This window comes from Chlamydotis macqueenii, chromosome Z (assembly GCF_036417535.1).
Source record: "Chlamydotis macqueenii isolate bChlMac1 chromosome Z, bChlMac1.mat, whole genome shotgun sequence".
In the NCBI taxonomy this organism is placed as follows: Eukaryota; Metazoa; Chordata; class Aves; order Otidiformes; family Otididae; genus Chlamydotis; species Chlamydotis macqueenii.
Genome location: NC_141593.1, coordinates 18025279 through 18052675, shown reverse-complemented (window position 1 = coordinate 18052675; position 27397 = coordinate 18025279). Strand labels below are relative to the sequence as shown.

At 38.2% G+C, this 27397-nt stretch overlaps 1 protein-coding gene across 5 annotated transcripts in view; it reads left to right on the top strand.

Annotated features, from left to right (window-relative positions):
* Nucleotides 1-24425, top strand: part of SLC38A9 (solute carrier family 38 member 9) — a 50027-nt gene extending 25602 nt beyond the window's left edge. For all 5 annotated transcript variants that reach the window (XM_086771057.1, XM_086771061.1, XM_086771059.1 and 2 more), the window contains 6 exons: nt 2139-2246; nt 5758-5864; nt 12069-12182; nt 13506-13654; nt 21439-21528; nt 23513-24425. In XM_086771057.1, coding sequence (XP_086627183.1) covers nt 2139-2246; nt 5758-5864; nt 12069-12182; nt 13506-13654; nt 21439-21528; nt 23513-23678 — 734 coding nt within the window. In that variant the 3' untranslated portion in view covers nt 23679-24425. The remainder of the gene's footprint in view (nt 1-2138; nt 2247-5757; nt 5865-12068; nt 12183-13505; nt 13655-21438; nt 21529-23512) is intronic.
* The last annotated feature ends 2972 nt before the right edge of the window (nt 24426-27397 follow it).

Genomic DNA, 27397 nt, shown 5'->3' with positions numbered 1-27397 from the left:
GGCAGCTTTCCAGCCACTCTTCCAGTAGTTTGCCAGCAGCTGGTCTTGTGCCTCAGAGTGGTTTGTTGGTTGGTTTGTTAATCACCTACAGGCTTTCTACCGTGCTCTGCTTGAGTCTTACAATTATTAGGGAATTTTTTTTTTTCCTTCGTTCCCTTGATAATCCTGCAAAACAAGTTCTGCTATATTTACAACAGATTTTCCCAAACGATGCTACAGCATCGATGCTACAGCTTCACGATGTGAAGCATTTTATATGCATTACCTTGGCACAAACAGTCAGGCATACCCTTCTTCATCTGGTAAACATTTCAACACAGGCCGTTACTTCCAAATGTTAATTGCTTCTGACCTGAAGTCATTTGCTACCAATCAGTTGATTAATTAATCACATCATCAGTCAATCAGTTAACCTGCTACTGTGCTTTGCCTCAGCTCCCAACACCCTGGCCTATTCTGTGCTACAGGGACAAAAATTGTGACCGCTCTTTGCTTGTCCTTCTCCTTCCATGTCTTGAGACAGGCAGGTGGGATTGGTGAAGTGGACAAAGCACATGTGTGAATGGTCAGATTGGTCACACTTTATGGAGCAGGAGAGATCTGAGGGCATAGCATTGAAGTCCATGATGAAGAGAAAGGGAAGAGGACATGGAGATCACAGAATGGGTTGAAAAAGATGGAGATGTATTGTAAAGGAGGTAGAGGACAGGGAACTGAGGATCTAGTTTGTCCTTTGTTCCAGTGTGACACTTAATTAGAGCTTGCATCTGCTGTTGCTGGAACCACTAAATGGAAATACAGCACAGGCTCTTGGGTAAGTGACAAGGCTTCTGTGTAAAAAGTAAGGTTTTTACATAGATATAACGTTAGGGATAGGAAAATATTTTTTCATGTGACATCTACTCATAACTATCTCTGTTTTTAAAACAAGCATGTTATCATGGGCAACTTATCTGAGAACCTGAATATTAAATTTCTTATAGCTTCAGTAGATTATTGTGTAATTCAGAAACTGTTCGAAGTTGCCTTAATTTTTGTAAACCTTGAAGTTTATAAAACAAGAAAAAATGGAAGGCAGTTTTGCAGATGCTGAAATGAATCTTAATAAAGTACTTTAACTTCTCTTTACGCCTACAGAAACCTAAATCATTAGGAAACTACAGAATATTTTAGCTGTTAAAGCTGATCCTCAAGTATAGAACCTTTTATCTTCCTAATTTCTTGACTATGCTCTGTGTATTCAAATGTTAATTTCTTTTTTTTTTATCTTGGAGGTATTGGTAGATTGAAATGATGTCCTGTCTGAATCTGTATTCTAAACGAAAAATGCTGTTTCTTTGTCTTTACCTACTTATAGCCTGTTCTCTGTTCTAGCAGTATTATTGGCCAGGAGCTTGTATTGCAGTAGTCTTAATTACTGTTGCAGTTTCCGTCAGTTTTTAGGTAGTTATTATTCTGCCCTTACCTCTTGCAAGTGACAGGAGCCAAGATCATATGGTTTCCATCCCACATGCAGATACAGCAAGGCATTTATACCCATCTGTGATCTTACTTGTAGTCCTCTAGCTGTGCAGACTATTGCTGGATGCCTCTGAACCAGTGAGATGGAGTGCAAATCCAGTGTTATGATCAAGGTTACCCAAGGTCATGATCAAGACAAGGTTTAAATCAGTAGTGATCAAATGGCATTATCAGCTTCTAGCTCCGAGTGTAAAGTTCACAATTGCAGTCAACTTTCGTATCCTATTAGGCCACTTGGTTCAAAAAGTTAATGACTGGACATTGTAATAACAGCAGTACTGTGACTGACTTTGTCTCATGTTAGATTACAATCCTGACAGATGAAACTGGAACCTATCTGTTACTGCCTAGGGACCTCCCCACCTGCCCAGCACCAGGGTTTTACAGGGTACGTCTTCCACTGTCAGTAGTGCAGTGTCTGGAGAACATTACACATGCTGAAAGCTTGCATTGGGTACAAGTGCATTTTCCTACGAAAGAAATAAAGAAAATTTTAAGAGTGAATATCAACCCAAAGTGTTTGGCCTACTAGTAACTGGTTGGATGGAGCAAAAATAAAACACAGCACAAATACTTTCTATGCCTCATGGTGTTTGTTTGATCCTTTTCTGTTCTAGGTACAGTTTCGGTTGTCTACTTAGTTTTTCTGGTTACTGTAAAGGCTGCTCGTTTGGGAATCCACTTAGAATATGACTGGTTTACAGAGAATGATTTTTTTGTACCAGGTAAGATAGTTAAAGTGCAGTAATGAAACATATATGATGGCTTTAAGATTTTTTTTTTACAGCAATTAGTGAATGGCTTTCTCATTTACCTTTTAACACCTCTGTGACATAAGTAAAGTGAGGAAATGCTGTCTGATGTTGCATGTAGAGAGGCTCAGGAAGGATCCCTTATGACCAGGAATCCCTTTCCCAGTGATGGTCCTTAATCAGGAGACAGTATCGACACTGTGGAGGAAGAGTGCCCATCAGAAGTATCTCCAGCATATATAATGTGACAGGGAGGTTGCCACAGTCCTGTTTCACCTGTATTATAATAATTTCTAGCTGCAGCATTTTCAGATCATGCCTATTTTGGTAGCAGTTACAAATGACAAACTGTAGACAGATCGACTGGTAAAGGTACTGTAAGTTCTCCACATGCTTAACTTGCTTAACTGAAGTAGCTTATTCACCATAATTTATGAGGACAATTTTCCTATACTTCCTAGTTTATCTCAGGTTTTCGTCCATAATCTTAGCTCTTCTCTTTTAAGCACCCATTAGCTGTACAGTATGTTTCTTTTCTTTCTTGAATGTTGTGTTGGTGGCTGTTTGTTCTTTCCAAATTACTGTTACAAAAATACTGTGTGAAATGTCACAAACAGTGGTATTGCCTAAATAGATAGTCTAAAGAGATCAGTTTCTTGTTTTAAGAGGCTTGAAATGAGAGATCTGGAGTGAGATCTTAGCTGTTTTTTCCCCATCCTTTAAAACAGGCAAAATTGTATGACAAGTTAGCTATAAGAAGCTGTGTCCTGTACTATTGAATTGTATCATTCCTTCTGTTCTTAGAAACAAGCATTTTGTCCTTCTTTAAAAGGTACTTATTTACTTAAGGCAAAATTCAGATATGCACCTTCTTAGGGTTTCTTTTGTGGGTTTGTGCGTTTTTGGTTTCCCAGTCACAGTAAGTACTGTACTAATGGTTTTACACATAGGTTGCAAATTATTGTTAGGTCCTATAATGTAGAATTGTGGAAGAAAACAGGGATAACTTAAAACTTTAGGATGGGTTTTGAGTTGCAGTAGCAAGACAGAGATCAAAAAAAAAAAGAAACACCAGCGTTCTTCGATGTTTCTAATAGAATCTGATTTAATTTGTGGAATCATGGTAACACATTGTGGCAACAAGAGTAACAACTCAGTGAGTAAACTGCAGATAGTAGTTAGCTGGGTAAAGTTACTGATATGAAATTCAACTGATTTAACTATGTTCATATCACAGTTGCAGCAGTCTTGCAGCTACTTATTCTTTGTCTTCTACTACCACTTCCTTTGGGTTGATGCAGCCCTCTAGTTGAACTGAAATTGTTCTGGCACAGTAAGAAGCAGCATAAACAGCTTAGCTATTGTATTCTGTGTATGTTTGGCAAAGAGGTCTGCTCAAGACCCAGTATTGAGCTTCTCTGCCCCCCAGCCTCTAGCTATCATCAAATCTGTTTGTTCATTATTTCATAACTGCTGAAGGTCATTCCTTCCTCATCTCAGCCAGGCGTTCAGAACCCTATTTCAAAATTGAATGACAAGAAACAAGCGAAAGGCTATGTAAAACAATTTCTTCATGTCACCAAGAAAAAAAAAATATTATTGTCCTTTCTAGTTGAGTCCTCAAAGCCAGGCAGTTTTTGCTGAGTATAACTGTCTGCAAAACCGAAGCAGATGCTTTGAGGATAAATTGGATTATCATTGTAATTGCCTAGGAATCCTCCTGACTACTGCAACATAAGTACAAACTTATAGGTCAGTATAGGTAGTTCTGAAACTGTGCTATCTATGCTATCTGTTTTCCTCCATCACTGCATTTACTTTTAGGAAGAATTTTTGGACTAACAAACTACTTTTGTCTCCAGTGTAAAAATTTGGATTTCAAAGCATGGGATAGTGGGCATCTATGTTTATGGCCAACTTTATTTTGTATTGCTTTATTCTTAATGCTATCTGTAAGTAGAAATTATACTCAAGCATATGCTGTTCAGTCAGTAGATAGACCACAATCTTGGTGCGTTGCACGAATCAAAACATAGTTTTAACCTGAACTGCCCCAGTAGACAGTCTTCTAATGCTTACATGGCCTCATATCTGCACTCTTCCTGAGACTGCAGGAGAAAATCTGGTTCACTAACAAACCCATGTAAACTAGAAACCAGCCAAAGTCTAAAAAGTCAGATTTTAAGCATCTTGAAGTTCAAGTACAAGATCTATTAAGCAGTCCTAGTGTAAAATGAGTCATAGCATGACACATGTGCCATGGTTCACTAAGCAGTGGATCACCCAGTGGTTTGGTTATTTTGGCAATGCGACTAGAGTACTGCTAGCAGATAGACAAAGCATGTAGCTAGTGCATATAAATCCAGCTACTACTGATTGTTGTAGTGATGGGGGAAATGCAGTGCTGAAACAGATTCTGAGTCTGACAGTTAGATTTTTATTACTGATATTAAAGTAGTGGGTGGAAAACAAGCCCAAAAGTTGTTTGCACTCTTACTTCTATCAGGAGGTCGTCATGCTAGATAGGTATTGAAGACACAGTGAATTCAGGGAAGGCATATTCTCTCAACCTAGATGAGCCCTTCATTATCTGCTGGGGTGTGTTTACCTTGCGGACTTCATAGCACTTTAGAGAGTTCTGGTTTGCATGGAGCTCTCTGTGGTTTGATCTGTAAGGGTTTGTGAGACACTCATAAGTGTTTTGCTATGTTGCTGGATGCGTTCCAGAAGCTGAGCTACCTCAGGGATCTCTGATTGTGTTAACAGTCTAAAGAGTGCATATATCCTTAGATAATAACACCAAAGATGCTGTTTTAATGATGTTACACATTGGTGAGTTCCTAGACCAGTTGCAGCGCTTCCAGAAACACAATCTTGAGAATATAATCCTTCAAGTATTAAAAGAAGTGCAGTAATGTTATTCCCATGGAGACAAAAAAAATAAATAATTTTTTCATAGATGCTGTAAGGTGTATAGTAAAACAGGAAGTTGCTCTGTCTTTCTTTGCCCTGGTTTGTAAGCAGACCCTCTTAAACATCTACATGTCACTTTCCTCTGGTAGCATAAGTGACTTCTTAACAACAAAAGATACTTACAGAGCAAATTACTCTTTCCCCCTCTTTCACTGTTCAGGGACCAGTAGATATACAGCCTCACTGCAGTCAATTCCTGCCTCAAAAATGCTTTCCTGTTGAACTATTGAGAAGCAGAAAAGTTTGTATGTGTAAATCCTAGACTAACCTAACATTCTTTAACTGTTGGAGTCTCTCGAGAAATCTTGCTGGAGGGTGTGTTATGTAGTAACATGTATTTTGTACTTCCTAACTAAATATCTGCATTGGCTATGATCAAAGCTAAAATAGATTGTCCCGCTTCAACACAGAGGTTCATGTTTCTGCCAGTAGACTCCACAGCACTGTATGTCCTCTGCACTTGACATTTTTTGTTTCAAATAAGTTATTAACGCTTTTTTTCCTCCCTTAGAGTTTAGAGTTCTGTTCCCTCAGCTCACAGGGGTTCTGACACTTGCTTTCTTCATCCACAATTGTGTCATCACACTTCTTCAAAACAACAGGAATCAAGAAAACAATGTAAGTAATTTCACAAGACTGTGCTGATTTTTATCTAGGTTTCCAGGCAACAATAATTTTTTCCTGTCTACTTCTCTTGAAATAGATCCGAAACTATTGCAGTCCCTGGAAAATGTAACTCGCTCTTGTGATTTGATAAGAAACCAGTTAAACATCCTTTTCACTGGCTACCAATGAGTACTAGATGCATTACAAATGTATTGAAATGAAAGCGTTGAGGAGTGTCTTAGGCTTTTTTTGTGGTCAGGCTAGTATTAAATGGCCGAATTACACACAAGAGGAAGAAGGCTTGATGATGTAAGACTCTAGAAAGACTGATTTTAAAATGAAAAGTGCTGGAGAATATTTGGCACTGGACTGATTTTAGCAGAGTCTTGAACAACAATTTTGTGATCTAGATAATGTCTTTTCTCAGAGTTAATTCAGTAGTTTTGTGTCACAATCCAAATTAAGGTTCATTGGGAAACCTGACCCTATTTAGGTAATCCTCAAAATAGAGGCCTGGATTGGGAGCCTTTGTGATATGTAGCATTTGGACTGATCCATTGCCCTTGAAAAAGTTAGGTACTGCTCATCCAGATGGAACTCAATTCTTTCTTAATATCTTCCTACTGTAAAATATGAAATGGAGTAAACATGATAGTTAGAGACCTAGAATACATTTTTACTGTAATTGTTTTGATTATTTAGTTTTTTCCTCCCTACTTTCCAAGCTTCATTAAAATCTTAGCTATAAAAGTAACTGCAATAACATACACAGATTTTTAAATATTAGCAGTATGAAAACTGGTACAGAATCCCAGAATGGTTGAGGTTGGACAGGACCTCTGTCATCTTGTCCAACTCCCCTGCTCAAGCAAGGCCACCTGGAGCACATTGGAAAAAATATATCTGATTTGACTATGTAGAGACGAAGTGCAGATTATGGGCCAATGCAGTGAGATGACCTTTTGTTTTGGTGATCTAGGCCAGCTTGCGAGTGACTGCCTCTGCAGAGAAGTAATGAATTCTCCTCCAGGAGAGCTTCCTGGGGTTTGTGAGCATTTCTGAAAATAGTTTAACAAAAGAGGGGGTTAGTGGAGCTCTGGAGAAGAAAACTAAGCAAGTTCCTTTTCAGTGTTCTTGAGAAAATCTTACAATGTGGAAGAGGGCAAGATTTCTCTTTAGCTTTCAAATTCCAAAGTCATGGTCACTCCAGCAATCAGCTCTGTAAGAGGAGGAGGCATAATGCCTCCATGCCACCTTTAAGATTTTTCCTGTGGCCTTTACCCCTCCGTTTACATCCGAGGAAGCAATCAGCTGTAAAGAGCAGCACCTGGAATCTTCTCCAGATTGCTTTTCCTGTGTTAAGGAGGAAGAAACTGCTGCCTGCATTTGAATCAGCTCTTCTAAATGCCCTACCTGGAGCTTAAGGTTGAATTTCCAAGTCCACCCTAGCATGGATCCCAAGCCCTCAACAAGGCTCTCTCATTCCAGAACAGTGTTCACATTGCACAGAAGGAACACCTTTAATTATGGCAGGAAAGGTGTCTAATGGGAAGCCAAATCTGTGCATAGTTCTTCTAGGAGTTTTATTTGGCTAGAGATTTCCTTCCCGGTTTGTAGCTGTACAGGAGCCTTTCACCTAAGACTCAAAGTGCTTTGCAAGTGTTAACGAAGCACTGATGCTCCTGAAGAGCTAAGTGTTTTGTAATTGTTTCACTAAGCTTCTGGACTAAGTGGGAGGTTTACATATGTATACAGGTCTCAACTTCTGTCATAAGTCACACGTTTAGCATATTTTTTCTATGTATTTACATCAACAAGATGCTTTCTTGTATCAGTTTCTCATGCGGAGTTGAATCCACTATTTTATGGATTGGCCTTTTAACATGGTACGTCCATCAAAGCTATGAAAAAAACACAGAACTTGGCAAGCTGGAAAAGTACTGTTTTGGTTTTGAACAAAACTTGGTGAAACTAGTGGTAATAAGAACAGCTCTTTGGGGAGGTGGAAAAAAAGTAAGAGAAACAGTAACATTCCTTTTATGGAGTTAGAAATCCAAAACAATAGCAGCTTCCATTCTGGTCACAGGCGTGTATCACTGCCCAAAGCTAAAACACACATTGGGGGAGGATTCCTCTGGCTGCTATTCCAGTACAGTGGTGTGGGTGTGAGAAGACCAGTGCACTGGGGTAAGCCGAATGTCAGCAGCACAGCCTAGAGAAGCCCTGTGAGCAGGATTCTTAGTCTGCAGTTCAAAGCTGAGCTCCTTGTTCCCATCTCCCACTGCTGACCCCTTGTATTTATCAGCATAAGTTTTTGTGCACTGCGCAGTCAGCTGTTTTGGAAACTGATTGCACAGAAAACTAACCCAGCAACAGAGAAATAATTTGTTCGATTTTCTGTTTGGTTGGTTTTTTTTCACATCTGTGATCTGGTTCCCTGAGCAACTGTACGGATGCTGCGCAAGCCCAGAGGCATCTGGCAGGCATGAAAATGCTAGTGTTATCTCCTAATAATTGTTTGTGGACCTACCTGGGGCTGGGAGCAGGGAGATGTTTTTTGTCCAGGTGGTAACTGGAGAAGGCATGGAGTTGTGGATGGTTCTTACTTTCTGCAATATTGAAACACTATTCCCTGTAAAAAGAGTGAGCTTCCATTGATGCTGCCCCTACCTTTGGTTTCTCTTTCCAGCCAAAATTATGCACAGCATTCTGCATCTCAGTGAAGTACTTTTCTGTCATCCTGTTAAATATTGTCACTTGCCCTTGATGCTTGAACAGCTGAAGTCTGTTTTTTATAATATGGATCAGAGTCTTGTTGAGATACTACAGAGGCAGCATCTCTCTTTGGACAAGTGACCTATCTGAAATGAGATAATCAAAAAATACTTCTTCTAGCATGGTAATACTTACTAAGCAGTGATATAGGCTTTTCCATCCAAAAAGGAACTCTACAAACTAGCCTTCGCTGTGGTACTGAGGAAAAAATGAACTATTTTTTCCATGGCATGCAACAGGGAAAACAAGGCCTGAAAGTTTCCTATGTGATGCTGAAAAGAACAGGCAATATGTGCAGTGCCACAGATCCTAGAGCCTTCACTGTGCTACATCCAGTCATGTGCCACAGGTCCAGCCTGCACCTGGGTGCTAGTCTATGAGTGTGATACAACATCTTGCACTTTTAAAGTTTTCTTTGTTAGCTCCATCTCATTTATCAGACTCATCCTTTTGTTAGAAGGCCGATTTCTGCCTTCGTTCTGCTGCTGCTGCCGGCCTCAGTCACCCAATTTTCTGTTCATCCAGAGGCACTCTGAACACTTTGTTCTGGGCCTCTGACCAGAAAAGCTCCTGGTCAGCAGTAACTGCAGCTAACATACGTTCTCCAAGTTCTACCTCAATATCTGCCTAGTTAGTTCAGGTGTACTTGACAAGGGCTTGGCAGGTGGCAAGCTGTGCCACTTATGGACTATGACTTGCATGTTATCTTGGATATTTCCCTTCCACTCTAATCTCCCAAATACTTCCTCCTTTCAACCATTTTTTTCTACCTTTGAATCTTAGATTATAAACTCTAGGCGCGAGGACTGCTGTATTCTTTATGCATAGGCAGCTTCCACCACAGTGATGTCCATTCTGAATATAAGCGTCTTAATACAAAATTTAAAATAGACAAATGCGATTATTGCTCTGTTACTTAAAATTAATCCATTTATCTCTTTCTGTGTGTCCTTTGGTTTTATCTGGAATTATGCTGTCTAAACAGTATTTATAATTAAGGTCTTTAGGGAGTGAACCCAGATCTCCTGAAGAGTAATGAACAGTAATCAAAAGATGTTCCTGTAATATACACAAACACACACCTTTGTACAAAGATAACTGTCTTATACGCAGAAGCAGATGTTTGCAAGGGAACTGACAGATGTTTGAGAAAAAATAAAATCAAGTTTTCAAGTTGTCTTTATTTCTTTTCTTATTGCTTATGGAAATCAAAATCTGGGTATTCTTTGTATGGTGACAGCACCCGAAGACAAGGGTCTGTTTTGTTACGTGCTATAAAAATACACTGTCAAAATTTTCTCAGCACTTAGTTTCAGTACAGATTAAAGCATATACCCTTAAGAACTGTATAAACCTGAGCTGGTTAGTATAATCAGAGGTAATAGCACACTAGCTATCTACCCGTAATCAAGTGTAGTCCAAAGGAAGCAGTAAGAATTTAGTTTCAGATTGCTTGCCCTCACAACTGCAAGTACTTGTGACAGCAGAAATAGTTTTACAGTTGCTTCTAGAGCCGATATGTAGGCTGAGTACAAATAACAACTGTTACTATGTTTGTACTATACTGTGTTTATGCATGAGGAATACACTTAAAATACCAAAGACTAGAGAAGGATCTTCTAGCTGCATGTAACTGGTCAGCAGGAAGAAGAGGTTGCAGCTGGAAGTATGCAGCTGCCAGGGGCATGAGGGCCACCCTGGGGTACACATTAGCAGTATATTGTTTTCTGATGAGAAATATTATTCACCTCTTGCAGGCTGATGGGGAAAAGGCATCAGTCTTCTACCCCAAAAGCACTAGCAAAATGAGCAGATTCCAGTTCCTTCAGTAAAAACTAGCTTCCTTCTGGACTTTTCTTGAAATTTGTAATCTAGCATTTTATATTTTCCTCAGGGACTGCTTTGCCCTCCGAAGACTCCAGAAAGGTATAGGATATGTTTCTTTTGTTAAGAAGATGGTGTGAAGAAACACTTAGGGAAACACTTCCATGCACAGCTGCAAGCAAGCTTTGCCCATGCTCTCCATGAGCTCGCTGGAGGCTGTAGTTACAATCCTGGTCTGGAAGCCATGTAGTCCTGATAATTTGGTGCTGTGCCTCAGCTACTAAGCCTTGCTTCTCAGTCACAGGAAAATAGGGTCATGTATTGAAGCATTACTAGTAATCCTTTAAGAATATGATTACTAGCAGCATCTGGGCAAATGGTTTGCTATAAGGTAATGAGTGTTTTGTAGTGTAGCATAAGCTTACACAGAATATAGTCAGTTAATAACTAGGAACAAATGATATCCCACTTTATTTAAAAAAAAAAAAGATGTAGAAGAAGAATAACCCACTAAGTACATTGCTATGAGATCGCTCTGTAGTACATGTGGATTCTGCAATTTCATAAAGTGCTTGAGTGGATTTGCTGCTTATTTTGCAATACAGAATGTTGATTTAAAACTTTTAATTATTTTTGTGTAGTTAATAATATTTTTATATATTAGATACTTTATAGTCAAAATTTTCAAAGTGAACATTGACGTTAAGGTTTAAATCCATGTTTAGGTATGTGTAATGTAGTTAAATACAGATTTATTACACTAGCTTCAGCACTCTGTCCTAAAAATCTTTGGCTATTATTTAGTCCGCTTACCTGGGGTGTTTATAGACATTCAGCAATAAAGTGGATAGGCATTTTTGAATGAGTCATTATAAAATACAGTGCTAAAGCTAAAGGTTATATATACCTCTGTGCTTACCTATAACTTTCTGGTTTATTGTGTGTTTTATATTTTGTTTAATGGTGTATTAACTATGTCTTCCATTATCACACTTTTTATACAGAAGCCTGACATATTACTTTCTGGTTTGGAGCCAGAGTGTGTGGATTATCCTCTTAGGTTTCAAAGCAGTTTCTTAAAAAATGTCCTTTACATTACATCTGCAGTTGCATAGGCTGATGTCTTTAATTGCAAAATTTTAGTCCTGATGAGAGATTTAACATACATCATTGATGGGCTTTCTGTCTTTGACAGCTGTCTCTGTGTCGCATGGCACTTGGTGAATGTAAGAAGGTAGAGGGGGTTACTTGTTTGTTTTAATAACTAGCGTATGTTTGTGCATCCAGCAATAACATGCTGTATCTGTTGGCATTATCTGTTTCTTGGTGCCTCTTCTGTATGCAGATAGATACATAATACTTGTGTAGCTCCACTTTGAGGTCTCTTCTTGCAGCTTTCTGGTCTGATCCATTACTAGATTTGAAGTTCCCATTCAAGTAATGGAAAGTAAAAGTATAAATGTAGAAGTAATAGTAATAAATATAAAATAAATATAAGTATAAAATTAACAGTAATGAATACAATATAAATCTTCTCATGCGGTTTTTATTTTGCCTGTTTTGAAATGTCAGTCATAGCCAAAATAAGGTGGTGGTTTTTTTTTTTTCTCTCCCCAGGTGAGAGACCTCTCTATTGCATACTTCCTGGTAGGATTAACATATCTGTATGTTGGAGTGATAATTTTTGCATCTTTTCCTTCACCACCACTATCCAAAGAATGTATTGAACAGGTGAGACATTTTCTGCGGTATATATTTATCCTTGATCTTTTAATAAATATGTATTTAAACAAGAACTGCTACTGCCTGTTGCTTCATGACTCACCCTAGCAGACATAATTGTCCTTGACTCTAATCAGTTAGCTAATGACTCATGGGCACCACTACAAGCAGATGCGTAATGCTTGTGTTATCTTATTTATATTCATGTCTGGCTGCCAGTAGTCGTATAAAAAACAATCTTTTAATAAATACTGTGTGAAAATAATGAAGAAAGGGCCAAAATGAACAAGTCAGCAGTTGAGGCTTTAAATTCTTTAGCTGCTTTGATCCTGAAAAGTATTATGTTTATGTTTAGTTATGTGTGCAGTGACCAATTCCACCCATTGGGACTGGTTTTAGATACTCCAGAAAAAGAAACATAATGCAAATGCAAGCTCATTTAGGTAGGAGTCATCGCTATGAGTAGGTTTGGAATCTAACACTATGGTGAGCCTTGCCAGCAGAGTTCTTCAGATAATAGCACCACGTGAAACACCCCGTGAAGGCTATTAAACTCATCTCCTTATAGGCAAGGCTGATTCCCACACCTTAAATTACTTCAGAGATAGAAGTTATCAATTGGTGATCCATTTTATACCAGGTGTTCCGTATCTCTTGCATAGTATTTAGCAATAAGGCAGCATTTAAAGGCTTCCTTTGCCTGTGAGTTAGTTAGAACTGGTACCATTGTTTAACCATGAAATTATTATTATTTTTTTTTTAACATTTGAAATAACGTCATGGGGTGAAATCTGTAGTTAAATAATAGATGACAACTAGTTTCTTCCCATTCTTTTTCTGTAGTTATACAGAAGTATAGTAGTACTGTAGTACTTACTACTTACAGGGCCATTTGTTTATTTCCATGATACTTTAGTCTTATATTCCTTTTCCAGATGTTGCCACTTGTAGTGTATGATCCAGTTTTACTGATTAAATAACTGGTTTTATTATCTATGTGTATGACAGGTAATAGGAGCGTATTAATCGATCTGCCTAAAAAATCAGGCAGCCCTTCCACAGCCTTGATTATTTGAGCATGAAGATTATAAAATAATTCCATCTTCATGCTAACATGAAAGCTGACATCAGCCCTTTAATACTGAAAAATCAGTTGGTGTTTGTTGGCAAGGCAATTGTAAAAGAGGGAGAGGGTATTTCCTTTTACGTAGTTCATGTAACAATTGTAGTTGCTTGGCTTTTATCCCTTTCTTTCTTGTACACAGCTATTAAAACTCAGCAGATACACTTATCAATGGTGGCTTGATTATATGTAACATTATTCCTCTTTAGAATTTTCTAGATAACTTTCCCAGCGATGACATCATGTCATTTGTTGCAAGAATATTCCTGCTCTTCCAGATGATGACTGTATACCCACTGTTAGGCTATCTGGCACGAGTTCAGCTGTTAAGACAGTTTTTTGGAAATGCTTACCCAAGGTAAGAAGTCTACTCCTTGACAAGAGCTTGGCACACTCTCCTTAACTGGCCTTCTGTGGTCAGAAATTTGGCTGAGCTTTTAGGGATTTTCTTTGCTGCATTAAGTACATTTCAAAAGCTAATTTCACAATGTTTGTAGAGTCAATTGGTGAATATGCATGCAAAATAAACTCTTGCCTGCAGATCAGGACTGCTGCAGCTTGGCAGAGCAGAATGGGGTGTTTCTTTTTGTCATTTCAGCTCTTCAATAAACAGGATATTTGTCAACACAGTTAATTTCTGTTATGCATTTATGTGGCAAGAGAAAAGTACAGGAAAATAATTTTGTTCAGTGCAGAAACATGTCATCAAGTAGTCTTTTAGCTATGAAGGACATACACTCTGGGTATTAACCATTCACGGTGCCATATGTGTTTTGATTGTGCATTATCAGTAATCATCCATCTGTTTTTAAACAGAACTAATAGCTAAGTGAGTTGTTAGCTGTGTTACCTAGGTTGCTCCTATGCTTATAAAAATAGCTGTTCACATGCTAATTTCAGAGGTGAGCCACACCCCTGGGTTTGTACACTGTCTGAACTCCAGGGAAGAGCTGATCCAGATTTCAATTTTAGGTTTTTGGTTTTTTTTTTAAATAAAACCTAGGACATTTATATTTGGAGTATTGTCTGAATTTATCACAGCTGAGAAGCTGGCATTTATCTCTGAGTTTCTTATTTTATATTGTGAATTACTGTTGAAGGAGGAAAGGAAAAAAAAAAAAATCCCAGGAAGAAATGTGTATTTCCTCTGTGGCATCAGCAGTAGTATACAGGTCTGGGAAGATGTTGTTCTAAGTTTCGGGTTTCTTCTGGGTACTAAAATAGGTATGAGAATGTCTAGAAATTGGATGCCTAAAATTAGGCAGTGAAATAAGTGCTTGCTTTTTTTGATGCTAAATTGTACTCAGTTCAACATTGAGGAAATTTTTGGGAACTGCTGCAAGTTACTGCTGGAAACAAGGCCATTGATTTAAGTGCTAAACATGGATTTCACAGCCACTGGGAAATAGCCATGTCCTTTATATTACGTGGATGTGCCTCTTCCTATCTCCTCCCTCCTGTTACTCTCTGACCAGAATGGTTTTCATTTCCCTCATGCCCTCTGCTAGAACCTACAGCTTCATACGAGCCTCTTCTCAGGTTAATTACAGCTTGCTATTTTAAGCCTTCATGGTATGACAAATGCAATGATGCAAATACTTGCTTGGTTCTTGTCTCCAGGATGTCCTGTGGGTAGCTCCACTCACTTTTTTTTAAAGTTTCACAGAAGTCAAAAATGGTTTCTTTCTAGGGAGCCACTTAAATTGCTCTAGCCTATAGTGATAAGGTAGTAGTACATGCTGGCTAGCTGGCTGTGTCTCCCTCTTTTGTAGCCCAGGTATCTCAAATATAGCACAAAAAATCACTCAGCTAACCTCCAGGCTCCAGCTTCTGTGTATTTACAACCAGCAAGGTCAGCTCTTAGTTTTTCTATGCAATGAGGACTAACTGAAGACTGGTAGCAAGCACAGGACCTGTCTCTGGGAGGATAGCAAAGTCTGGTTGTGAAATATGTCTTTGATGATTGGTTCTCACCAGTAGCTAAAGCTGACAAAGGTCCTTTAGTAGCATTGTGCCTGTATCGCCTTCCTAGGAAGAATTTCAGTATTCTGGGTTTTTCCCAGAGCTGCTTTTGTGGGGAAACATATTGCAAATATAAAGCAGTAGCTCTTACTGACATAAACTGATGTCTCACTGGGGAGCCTGATCATGCACCCTGAAGAATCTACCTGGAAATATTAAGTTCCATGGCTTTTGTATAGGAAAATGATCACTCTATCAGTAGGCTTAGATATTTGGCTTCTTTTATGAAAATCTTTAATGTCCGGGGCTAACACTTCTCGGGCAGTAAGAAGACTGATCTGCAGAGCTCAAGCTTTAGCTCTTAGATGTGTGCCTAAGGTGTATATATGGAGGGGAATATTCCTGGTCATTTGGAGAAAATTTTTGTGTAAGTGACAAACCAGAAGGATGAAGCAGGAGAAAAAGAACAGAGCAGAAATTGGAGTTCTGTGCTGTGCAGAAAGGCTGAAGAGTTGGAGTTGTTGAGCTTGGAGAAGAGAAGGCTCCGGGGAGACCTTATAGCAGCCTTCCAGTACCTAAAGGGGACTTAGCAGAAAGATGGAGACAAACTTTTTAGCAGAGCCTGTTGTGATAGCTAATGGTTTTAAAATAGGAGGAGGTAAATTTAGATTAGATATAAAGAAGAATTTTTTTTTAAATGAGGGTGGTGAAACACTTTTACAGGTTGCCCAGAGAGGTGGTGGATGCCCCATCCATGAAAACATTCAAGGCCAGGTTGGACAGGGCTCTGAGCAACCTGATCTGGTTGGAGATGTCCCTGCTCCTTGCACGGGGGGTATCTGTTTATACAGCACATTGGGTACTGTGCTGAATTCATACTGATCGTGCATTTGAGGATCTCTGTTGTCAACCAAGCATTGTTTAACCCTGTGATTCAATGTGCTAAATTCACATGTATTTCCATAGGTTCATCCTCCCTATATTAAGTTTCCCTTGCACCTGAATTTTATAAACTTGCTTTCTGGCTATAATTGTACAATTATTTGGGCTTTTACAGAAAAAAAAACCAAAACATCTCATCCTTTGGTCCAAGTCCCCGTTGTAAATTTCGCTGTCCTCATTTTTAAGTCCTGGGTTGCTCCACATGGATGTGCTGCAGTTTTCACATGAACTGGAAGCTCCCTGGTATTAAAAGCCAAGCTTCTTCATATGAGCAGTGGTTTGCAGATGTGGATACCTGCTGCTACTATGGATGGAGTTAAGGGATAGCCGTTAAGTTACTAGCTGAAGCACCTGGAATTCTAGATGGATGCATCTTAAAGCTGGCTGTTAATTGGATAGCATGATCACGCCCATGCTTAGAGGGCTGCCAGATAATTTTTATTTCCTAGCAGTGACTGGATTGTTCAGATCAATTTGATTTTTTGCTTTAACTCCTTTTTCTTTACTATTTATCTGTCACTGACTATGATGAAGCACCAAGGTATTAGTTTGCTGTTTTGTATTTCTCAGTCTAGACAACTGGTCTAACCCAAGGCAATTTCTACTCAAAGCAGCATCCTGTTTTGTATCCTGATTTTTTTGCTAGTAGGCATGGTTTATAACTGGGTTATAATGAAGAACCATTTACTCTACTTCATGCAAGCTTTTATTGTCTGAAGCCTGATGCCCACGTCTTTTGTCCCACCCTTTTATATACTTAGCATACTTTAGATTTTACTACTAACAGTGCTTTTCTGTGCTTAGCCATGGTGTATCCTACTAACCTGCAGTCTTGTGTGATGAAGCAGCTCATCTTCTCCAAACTTAAAAGCATAAGCAGATGATACATAATTTTTTTTTCTTTCAGGTTTAACATCAAGGATCAGCTGAACAGTTGCAACTTATTTGTCTGAGGAGATGAGTAGCATCCTATGTCCTCTAGTAGTCAGGAGGAGAGCTAAAGCATGCCTGTTTCTAGGAAGGGGAATTCTCCTTCCTCTTATGTACCAGTATCAGTCACCTTTGTCTCTGCCTGTCTTAAATACATGTGTAGACATGCTGGGCAGAGTAGTCTTCTGACAGGGATTATCACAAAGCCTTCACCCTTTCTGTGCTTCCTACAAAAGATTTAGAGACAAGAGAAGGTGTCCTAATTCCTTCTTTCATTTTGCAAAATGTATGCTAGTGTACAGACTACTGCATAGAAAGTGATGTACTTCTCTCCCTAGTGTTGTAAAGGAAGGCCGAAATGTCATGTATTGGGAAATAACTTTCTTTTCTAAAGTGAGATATGTTTGCAGTGGCGTCATTTCATGGATGACTTAGGGCCAGAGGCATGTGGTTTATCTGCTGTTTCTTACATGGCTCTGGATCTTCTTAGATGTACAGAAAGCTAACTTTTTTATTATCGTTATTGGCTCTTGGCTCCAGTGATATTTGTCACAGATAATTCCCTTGATTTATTACATGCTGTGCATAAAACGCTTTGTACCATCATTTGATCAGTTTTTACAACTTTTTAACATCTTTCCTGTTCTGAGAGGTTAAATAAGCTGATGGACAGAAATCACTTGGATTTCCTTAAAGACTGTCCTCCCTTTACTCCATGGTAGCCCAGCAGACCTGCCAGTTCTCCCACACATGTCTTCTGATGCAATGAAATATATTCTGCTGTTTGCATGCCTGCTTAGTTATCTGTTCTTCATCTAGTTTCTGTCTTGCTTCTTAACTGCTGTCATTCATAGTTGTTTTGACCGATGTAACTTCAGTGAGATTTCCAGGAAGAAAATGCATTTTTAGATACAGTAACCTTTCAAAAATGTTTACTTAAATAATCCTGTTTCACTTTTTTCCTTGCTTTCCTGTTTCCCTTATTGTGTGTGTTCACCCTGTGACTCTGTGCTGAGTCCAGCACTTACAATTTCCTTGCATCTAACCTGAGGGAATTTAAAATCAGTTTCTTTCTTTAAATATCCCCTGCCCTAGGGTTTGCTTTCATGGTTTGTGATACAATTCTTACTTTGAGGATGCTGAAGTTCATTAGATATATGTGGTCACTGTCATGCAGTGGCTTAACTGTAACTACCACTTCCACATGAGACAACTTCATGGAGCAAGCCCTCTAATGATCTTTTTGCTTACCAGGTTGTTTCGGGACTCTGTCAATCTGAAAGGTTAACATTGCAATGGGGGGAAAAAAAGCAAGATTTAGGGGAAAGCTTGATATTTTTATACATTTTTTTTTGCTCCTCTCTACAATCATTTTTGTGGGATTGCAGGATTTTTGCAGGTGAATGGTGCTTCCCTTTATAGAAAAGAGCTAGTGTCTTCATCTGCCCAACTGCAAATATCGAGACTGAAGACAAAATATAAAAGATAGAGCACCAAGCGCCACCCTTGAATTGCCGGGGTGTGCCTCTCTTGTGAATTTACAGCCTCCTTGAGGCAATCCAACCTGTGCATTAGAGCAGCAACTCTAATCAGGCTGCCCAGACAGCTCTGCTGCTGTTGACCATGAGGAACAAAGTTATGCTGCTTAGAAAACAGCTGTGTGCCAGCAGGGTGGTTAGGTAAAAACGAGATAATTTTTTTCTGATCTCTAACATAATCTAAATACATTTCTGCCTATAGTTGTAATAAGCAGAGGTAATATGGTTATGCCCCCAAAAAAGACTGGTTTTTTGACTGGCCTTTTGCAATGTGTAGTGACCATTAATTGTACCATAAGCCAGTGTCAGGCTAAAACGGAGCAATTCAGAACATATTAAAATGTCATGGGCTTTGAGAAATGCTTGTCCCTTCTGGAGCACAACTGCATGAAAGTTACGGTCTTATGAAAATACGATCTCAGATAATACAGCTACTAGTAGCCCTACATATCAGATTATTCTTTATTCAGAAGGATTTTTTTTTTCTAAATGATAATGCCTTTCTCTTCATTAAGAATGATTTTTTTTTTTTTTCCTGACTTGAAGCTGAGATGAATTATGAATATTAGCCTAGGTAAAAGAAAGGGGTTGCAGGTTAAACACCTGTTGGACAATAACATGACTACAACTTGGGCTGTTTCAAAAAGGTAGAAAAAAGGAGCAAGGATGTTGCAGGGGAGAAATAGTCTAACCTTTTGCCCTGAAACAGATGAATTTAAATCCTTTTCAGACTTTTAAATTTTAGTATTGTTCTTGAGATCCTGCTTAATTGTACAAATTAAAACTGCAAAGCGCTGTTCTGCAAGTACTGAATTGTTTTGGAGGCTCCAGCATCTTAAGACTATTGTTTTCAACTGAGCCAACACACATTCGCTCCCCCAACCCAATTATTTTTTCCCAGAAGTTGAAAAACATTTCATTTCACACCAAATACACACATGCACCACTTTTATTTTTGTTATAAGAAGCTAGAATTATTTTTTTAAAAAGCAATAACTTTGAACTACAAAATCACTTCTTCTGTTTTAAAGCATGTCAGAATGAAATACTTCAGACTTTTTTTCAGATTTTCTGCTCAAATATTCTGAACTGACACAAATTTGCAAAATGTTTTTGGATTACTAAACCTGCATTCTTTTTAATCCCTCTTGCTACAAAATTAATCTCAGCAAAAAAGAATGGAAGAAGTGCAGTCATTTGCTGTGTTGATAAACTTTTGGCTTCAAATGTGCTATATGACAGTAAGATTTGCAATCTACCGTATGTATGGGGAGAGAGGAAGTAATTTTTAATGGCAAACACTGTTTTTGTGAACAGTTTAGTTAATTGTCTTTCCTTAGCAATATTAAGCAGTAAATGTTTGGTCCTTCTTTCCCTAATAAGTCTGACTCCTGGGATTTTATTTTTTATTCTGGACATTTTACCAGGTTTCTATCCAATTATTTTTTTGGTTAAAGTTTCAGCTGCTGTATTCCCACTGCTATCTTCAGTCTCTGAAGTACACCTCTTGTACCGCTGTTAAAATGTCATATACAAAGTGAAATATATTATTTCTGCCTTTTTTTAAATCAACTTTTAAGAGCGAACGTTAAGAAATAGTCCATGTCTTAAATTATTCCTTTGTGTTTAAATTACCACCATTCCTCTAAACTTTAATGAAACTACTCAACATTTCTAATCTTTCTTCCTAAACTTGGAAACTGGCAGCCAGCCTTTCAGCCATGAAACTGGTCACTTTTAAAAAGCTTGTTCGTTAGTGACATCTTCCGTAATATAGATACCTAATCATTCTATGAGCCTATGAGCCTACTTTCTACAGTTAAGAAAAAATTAGCATTGCCTTACAGATTTTGTTTATTTTAAGAAATCAAATCCTCCAGAAGAATAAACAAAACCTGTAAGCGTATGTATGTTTCCTCTGTGTGAAGGCTTTTTTCCTTTCATAGAAACAGCTGTGTGACCAAAATATCACAGTTTTTTATTATATTTCCTGACATTACCTTATGTTAAAATACAACAACATTTCATATTCTCTAAAGAAAAGTGATACTTTCCTGAGTTTCGGTTCTGTGAATGACTACACTGAGTTTGTCTGCTGCATTAAAAGCAACTTTCGCAGAACAGAAAATACCTATTTTTTTTCATCTTTAATGCAAAAAGGAAAGCAACAGGAAATTATTGTAAAAACAAATTAAAGAAAAAATTCCAGCATAAACAGTACACAGGTCATATATTAAATGATGTCCAACATTCTAAATGTTTATCTTCTACTAAGCAGCATTAGAGTTCAAGTTTTAAGGTGTTATTTCCCCCTAGTAGCCTGTGTAATGTTTTCCACTTGATACATCTTTTCCTTTCTTCTGGTTTCCATTAGTTCCCTTTGAGCAATTCAGATCATTCTCTGAACAAGCTAATTCTTTCTTGTGGGAATTAAGTTACACAGTATTGTTTCTTTGGTATTTGAATATCCATCTGAAATACTTGAGTGCTGAGTACCACGTATGGTGTTTTTCAGAAAAACTGCCAAATTAAACATACTTACTCCTTAAGAATATTTTGAGTCAAAACACTAGATACTTAGAGTTTGGCGCTCTGAATATTCAGTAGATGTTATGTTTGCTGTGAAATTAATTAGCTTTAATAGAGTGAGTTGTGCAAATGGAAACACCATCCAAGTACCAGTTAAATGTTAGTGCAAATGAAAGATAATGGTGGTATTTTGTAATAAATACAGCACAGATTTTAACACTCTTCCCTCACTTTCCTGTAGCATTTTCCATGTGCTCATCCTGAACGTAGCAGTTGTAGGAGCTGGAGTAGCAATGGCAAGATTTTATCCAAATATAGGAGGTATCATAAGGTGAGTGTTGCTTGCACAGTGAACTTGCCTGTGCTGTTGCTGCATGTTTGCCTCTTGATGTTGAAAATTAACAGTATGGGTGCAGGTAATTATATCTTTATATTTTGTGAGGCTTATACCTTTTTAAGTTGTAAATAATGAATTAGAAGTATAAATAATCGGCTTTTTTAAAGTTCTGACAAGCAGCTATCTGTAATTGTGCCTCTGTATCTGAGGTGATTGGGATGATTCCCTGCGTTTCATTGGAGCTATATCTGAGGACCTTGTAACTATACACATGAAATAATATGATGTCAGTAGAAAAGTTGTTCAGTTATTGTGTGGCTTCTCTCAAGGTTTTGTTTCATATTAAGACCATTTGAAGCTGTTTTGGAAGTCCATAATAAAAATCCAAGAAAGCAAGTAACTTCAAAGGGAAAAGTGACATAAAAGTTGTACTTCTAAATGTTAACTTAAATTTTCTATGTTAAAAACCACCTAGGATTTCAACAATTGAGAACAATTAGAGGAAATAATCTAATGAGTTTTATTTTCTACATTTGACACCACCGTATTTGTAATCATTGTAATTCATGCCTAGTTTGCATCTTTCCTACAGCAACCAGGGGAGGGAGGTGTTTAAAAATATAGAAATCTGCAATTATAAAACCAGAATGACAGTCTTGGGTCTGACTAGAGGAGCAAAATAACTTACTTTTGCTCAGTGGCTGACCTTTGAGGTTTTTTCTATTTCCTTTTTTTTCTACCTCTCCTTCTAGTGAAGATTTTTGTATTCCAGTAATAGAGATGGTCTAGTTATTAACTCCAAAGGCTGTTTAGTAGGGCCTGTTGCAATAGGATGAAGGGTAATGGTTTTAAAATAGAGGGGGGTAGATTTAGATTAGAAATTAGGAAAAAATTTTTTACGATGAGAGTTACAGAACACTGGAACAGGTTGCCCAGAAGGTGGTGGAGGCCCCATCCCTGGAAACGTTCAAGGCCAGGCTGGATGAGGCTCTGAGCAACCTGATCGAGTTGGGGATGTCCCTGCTCCTTGCAGGGGGGTTGGACTAGATGACCTTTGAAGGTCCCTTCCAACCCTAACCATTCTATGATTCTATAAATATGCCATACATTTCTCTGTCTCAAAACTGTTCCTGACCTCTGCTAATGTGTTTGTATTGTGCATAGTAACCAAACATTTTGAACAGTCAATTTCCTCTCTATATACAGTCTAACTTAGATATTTGCTGGTTTTGTGTTGGAGATGGTTACTCTGTATTATGATGTTTCCTCTTGTGTAAAAGGAATGTTCTAATATTTGAAATAAAATTAGTTAATAATGCTCATTTGTCTGCAGTATAGCTTAGTAGATGGAAACTCACAGTAGGGGAAAATAATGAGAAGGTTTTGATAAGCAAGGGAGTGGTTAGAAGAACAGGTAAATGTTTCACTTGTTGTCGTTGATCATGTTACCAGGAGGGCATGTTTATTTTTTCAGGTCTGGTGAATGGTTTGCTAGGAGCTCATTAAATAAATTAAATAAAAGTTGCAGATTCAGGAGTGTTTCTATGCTTACATGCTTTAACATGTGTCCTCAGATGGCTAGGGTGCAATGAGATTACAGTAAAGGATGCCTACCAAAGGATGCGCTGTCCAGTATTTTTCTGTTGTGTGTTGACAGATTACCCCAAAGAAAGTAGAAACATCAAGTCAAAAATAGGGTGTCAGTCCCCAGAAGCACCTGACTGCAACGTCAGAGGCATATCAGAGCACAGGTACAGGAGAGCAGGGGGCAGAGGAACACAGAGGGTGATAATTAAATGCCAGTGAAGGACAGCAAAGAACAGAAATTGATTACTGCAGATAGTCATTGTTCGGCCAGACTGTTAATTGGTTTGAGGGGGGAGAAATGACAAGAAATAAGAGTTAACACAAAGCATTCTTCTTTTTCTTTTTTTTTTTTCTTTTTTCTTTTTTTCATCTTCCCCTCTCCTTTCCTCAGATACTCTGGAGCAACATGTGGCCTGGCCTTTGTATTCGTGTATCCATCCCTCATCTACGTGATCTCCCTGCATCGTGCTGGGCAGCTGACGTGGCCAGCATTGATCATTCACATCTTTATAATCCTCCTTGGACTGGCTAATCTGATTGCACAATTCCTATTGTGAAAACTCCCCCTTCTCCCTGTGGCTGTCACAAGTGGTACTGTGACATTTGGCAACAGCCTTGAGCAACGCTGTCACGCATGAGAATGAACAGTCCTCAATATGATCTTCTTGAGAAAAGCTGCACCTTTGAAACAAATTCAAAACACATCTTTCAGATGCTTGACAGGAAAGCTGTCTTGCTCCTATAAACCACAATTTTATGAGAATTAAAATGGTTCAGATTTGAGTGAGGTAGTTCTCCTGTTTTTGTTGAACATACATCAAAGATTAATGAAGCTCAAGTATTTTAATTTTTTACAGCATACTTCTCAAAACACACAGCTTTCAGCCTCAGGCCGTAGAACTCCTCTTTCCTCTGAAGGAACTGTCTTTACCTTTATTAACAAACATGCTTTTACAGTATTGTTCAGTGACTGTTTGAAATGCTCTTTTGTTGCAGTTATTTTCCTGTTTAGTTTGGAAAATGAAGAAATTATTGTCTTTCCTTTTTTTTTCTTTTTTAGGTTAATTTATAGTCATTTGGGTCAAAATGCACTCTTAATTTTGAATATGCTATTAAATTGTTTTGGCAGTATTTTTCCTCTAGGAAATTCCAACTAAGAGAAACAATAAACTCATGTCTCAATGTTTTACTCAGAACCAATATGTACACAAGTTACTTGTGATCTTACAATGAAAAAAGTCAGGAGGATAAAAAAAATTAGAACAAGACAATTAAAATTAGAATTCCAGGCTTGACCTCACTTCCACTCTGTTAACTGGGCTCTTTTGTGCTGTAACATTGTCTTGTCAGGAGTTGCATGTGGTTTAATGGATGTATGTTGGACAAATGTTGATCATAGGATTACTCCCTCTCTGCTACGGTCTTACTCTAGTGGTCTCTCACTATGCTCTTCCACTACATTACTTTAGACAGTTACTTTCTAATTACTCTCTAATTACTTTAGAGAGACAAAGCTATCGCTCTTCAGAATTGCGGACTAAATCAAATAATTTCAGTTTTATAAAATTCCTAACAGAAGCTGGAAGAATCTGAGAAGGGTTTTGTTGTGGCTTTTTTTTTTTTTTTTACTTCTAGTTTACTAACTAAGACCGTGTACATGCCTAAGCATACAGACAGCTTCCTTGACCTGCTGTCTGTGAGTCTGAGTCTTAACCCAAAACATGCAATAATTAAGTTGCCAGACACTAGTGGAATGTCATCTTTTGTGGTTGGAGAGAGAGTGAAAAATCCTCTTTGTATGGATTAAACATTAATATTAAAATATTAAATATTAAAATAATCAAAACATGTAGAATAATTGAAAGAGGACTCTGAGCAATGCTGAATTCCAAAGTAAATAAAAGAGGAAAAGAGTTGGAGTGATGCAACATTTGAGAAGTAGTTAGGATGGGAAAGATAATTACATGGCAGAGTAAGAGTTCATATTTTCATCAGAAAGATGATGAAAAGCATAACCAAGATAATCTACCATGCTCCTCTGGGAAATGATATGAATTTTTGTAGTAATGATGTAAATCCATTTGTTTGAGTTAGGCTCATCAGACTGTGTAAAGGACACTGACTTGCATAAATGTCCTGTGATTTGTATGAAATAGAAGATCATAAGCATTTGGAATATTATCTGCAAAATTTAACAGTTATTTCAGATTCTCTCTTTTTTTCTTGTGAAACTTTTTGTGCCTTTAAATCAGAATTGGTGAATACGTCCAGCATCTGTTCTGTATTAGAGAGAAGCATTTGCCCCATCCTGGTGATTTTCCCTGTGTCTACTCTTATCTTCCTCTGCTTGGTTTCCTTGTTTCCTCTAGGTCATATCTGTCCACTCTTTTCACTGCCTGACACTGGCTGTGTCTTGCAGTGCTGACACCATTAGCACTGGCCAGCACATCTGCTTTTCAGAGACTAGGTCTTACCTCTCCCATAAAATACTTCCTTGACTGTCTAGGTAGTCATCACTACATATAACTTGATGGCTGCATTCCCTCAATGTTCTCAGCAGTGTATTTCATCAATTAAACTTGTATTTTTTATTTTGTTTTCCAACAAACTTCCTATTTGTTCCAACAAATTTTACAAATTTACAGTTCCACAACTGTAGTATGTTGCTAAACCCTCCACAGTTATTTGATACAGAAGTACTTGAACACCAAAAGGAAGGGAGAAAGATGCAGGATTTCAAGCATCACTGACTCATTCACATTAAGCTTTTGTGCTTATTTATTATAGATTCAGTGCTTAATTTAGGTATAAACGCTGATGAGTGCAGGAACTTCAGTTCATAGAATCATAGAATACTCTGGGTTGGAAGGAACCTTTAAAGGCCATGTAGTCCAACCCCCCTGCAAGGAGCAGGGACATCTCCAACCAGATCATGTTGCTCAGAGCCCCATCCAACCTGGCCTTGAACGTTTCCACGGATGGGGTGTCTGGGCAACCTGTGCCACCCACCTCTCTGGGCAATCTGTGCCACTGTTCCAACACCTTCAGTGTAAAAACTTTCTTCCTTATATCTAGTCTAAATCTACCTTGCTGTATTTTAAACCGTTACCCCTAGTCCTGTTGCAACAGACCCTACTGAAGAGTTTTTCCCCATCTTTCCTGTAGGCCCCCTTTAGGTACTGGAAGGCTGCTATCAGGTCTCCCCGGAGCCTCCTGCAGGCTGAACAATCCCAACTCTCTCAGCCTGTCCTCCCAGGAGAGGTGCTCCAGCCCTCTGATCATCTTTGTGGCCTCCTCTGGACTAGCTACAACCTATTAGAATCTCATAGTTCAACAGAAATTCCCAAGTAAATCAGAGTTCATGGTGAAGTGTCTTAATTGCATCTTCTATCTGTTTGTCTCTTGTCCAGTTATGCAATGTACAATAATCTGAGTTAATATTTAGAAGGAAAATATTCTGTACCTTTCTAAATCGTGATTTAGCTCTGGGTTACAGAGATAGGTTCTTGCTGCACTGTTTATTTATACAGGCCTTTAACAGCTTTGACTTGAATTATAAATTGACAAGTATTAAAGTGATAACATATTACATTACACTGAAGTAAATTTTCTTGCGATGAAGTATTTTATTTTACTATATGCAGTTGAGATATTCACAAGTGTCAGAAGTAAGTTAGAAGTGTGTAAGTAGAGTGGCATTTTCAGGGGTTTTTTTCTTTGTCAACAGTCAGCATCCTAAGTTAAGTAATATTTTAAAATTTAATGACAATTTAAATGGTCTAGAAGACCAGAAGTAGATTGCAGTGTCTCTTTTCTTGCAAGCACAAAATGTAGTTCTCCACAAATGCACGCTTCCTCTTGCTTGCTCATGCGACCTTCAGTGATGGCCAGCTAATTCCAATTCCTTCTGTCCCCTGTTCCAGCAAATCATCATGTGATTTAACGGAGCAGAAAAAGTAATATATGGATTTGATGATGTATTGTGAAATGTCATTTATTACCTTCTCATAGAAGAAAAATAATTTCTGCTGGAAATACTGAATTCTGTCATTACATTTGAGCTTGGCTGGAATAAGCTGTGAGGTGAAATATTGTCAACTCTGGGCATTGAGTAAGAGCTTAAGGTTTTCCTCATAACGGTACCAGGTTCTTTGTTTGGCACCGTGCCTACCTCATTGCACTCTGAGAATCTAGCCCTCCATGTTATGTGGTAACTCTGTGATGCAAACTGAAGTTTCCATTGCATGAGGCTCAAGCAGCTGTAATCATCTGTGCT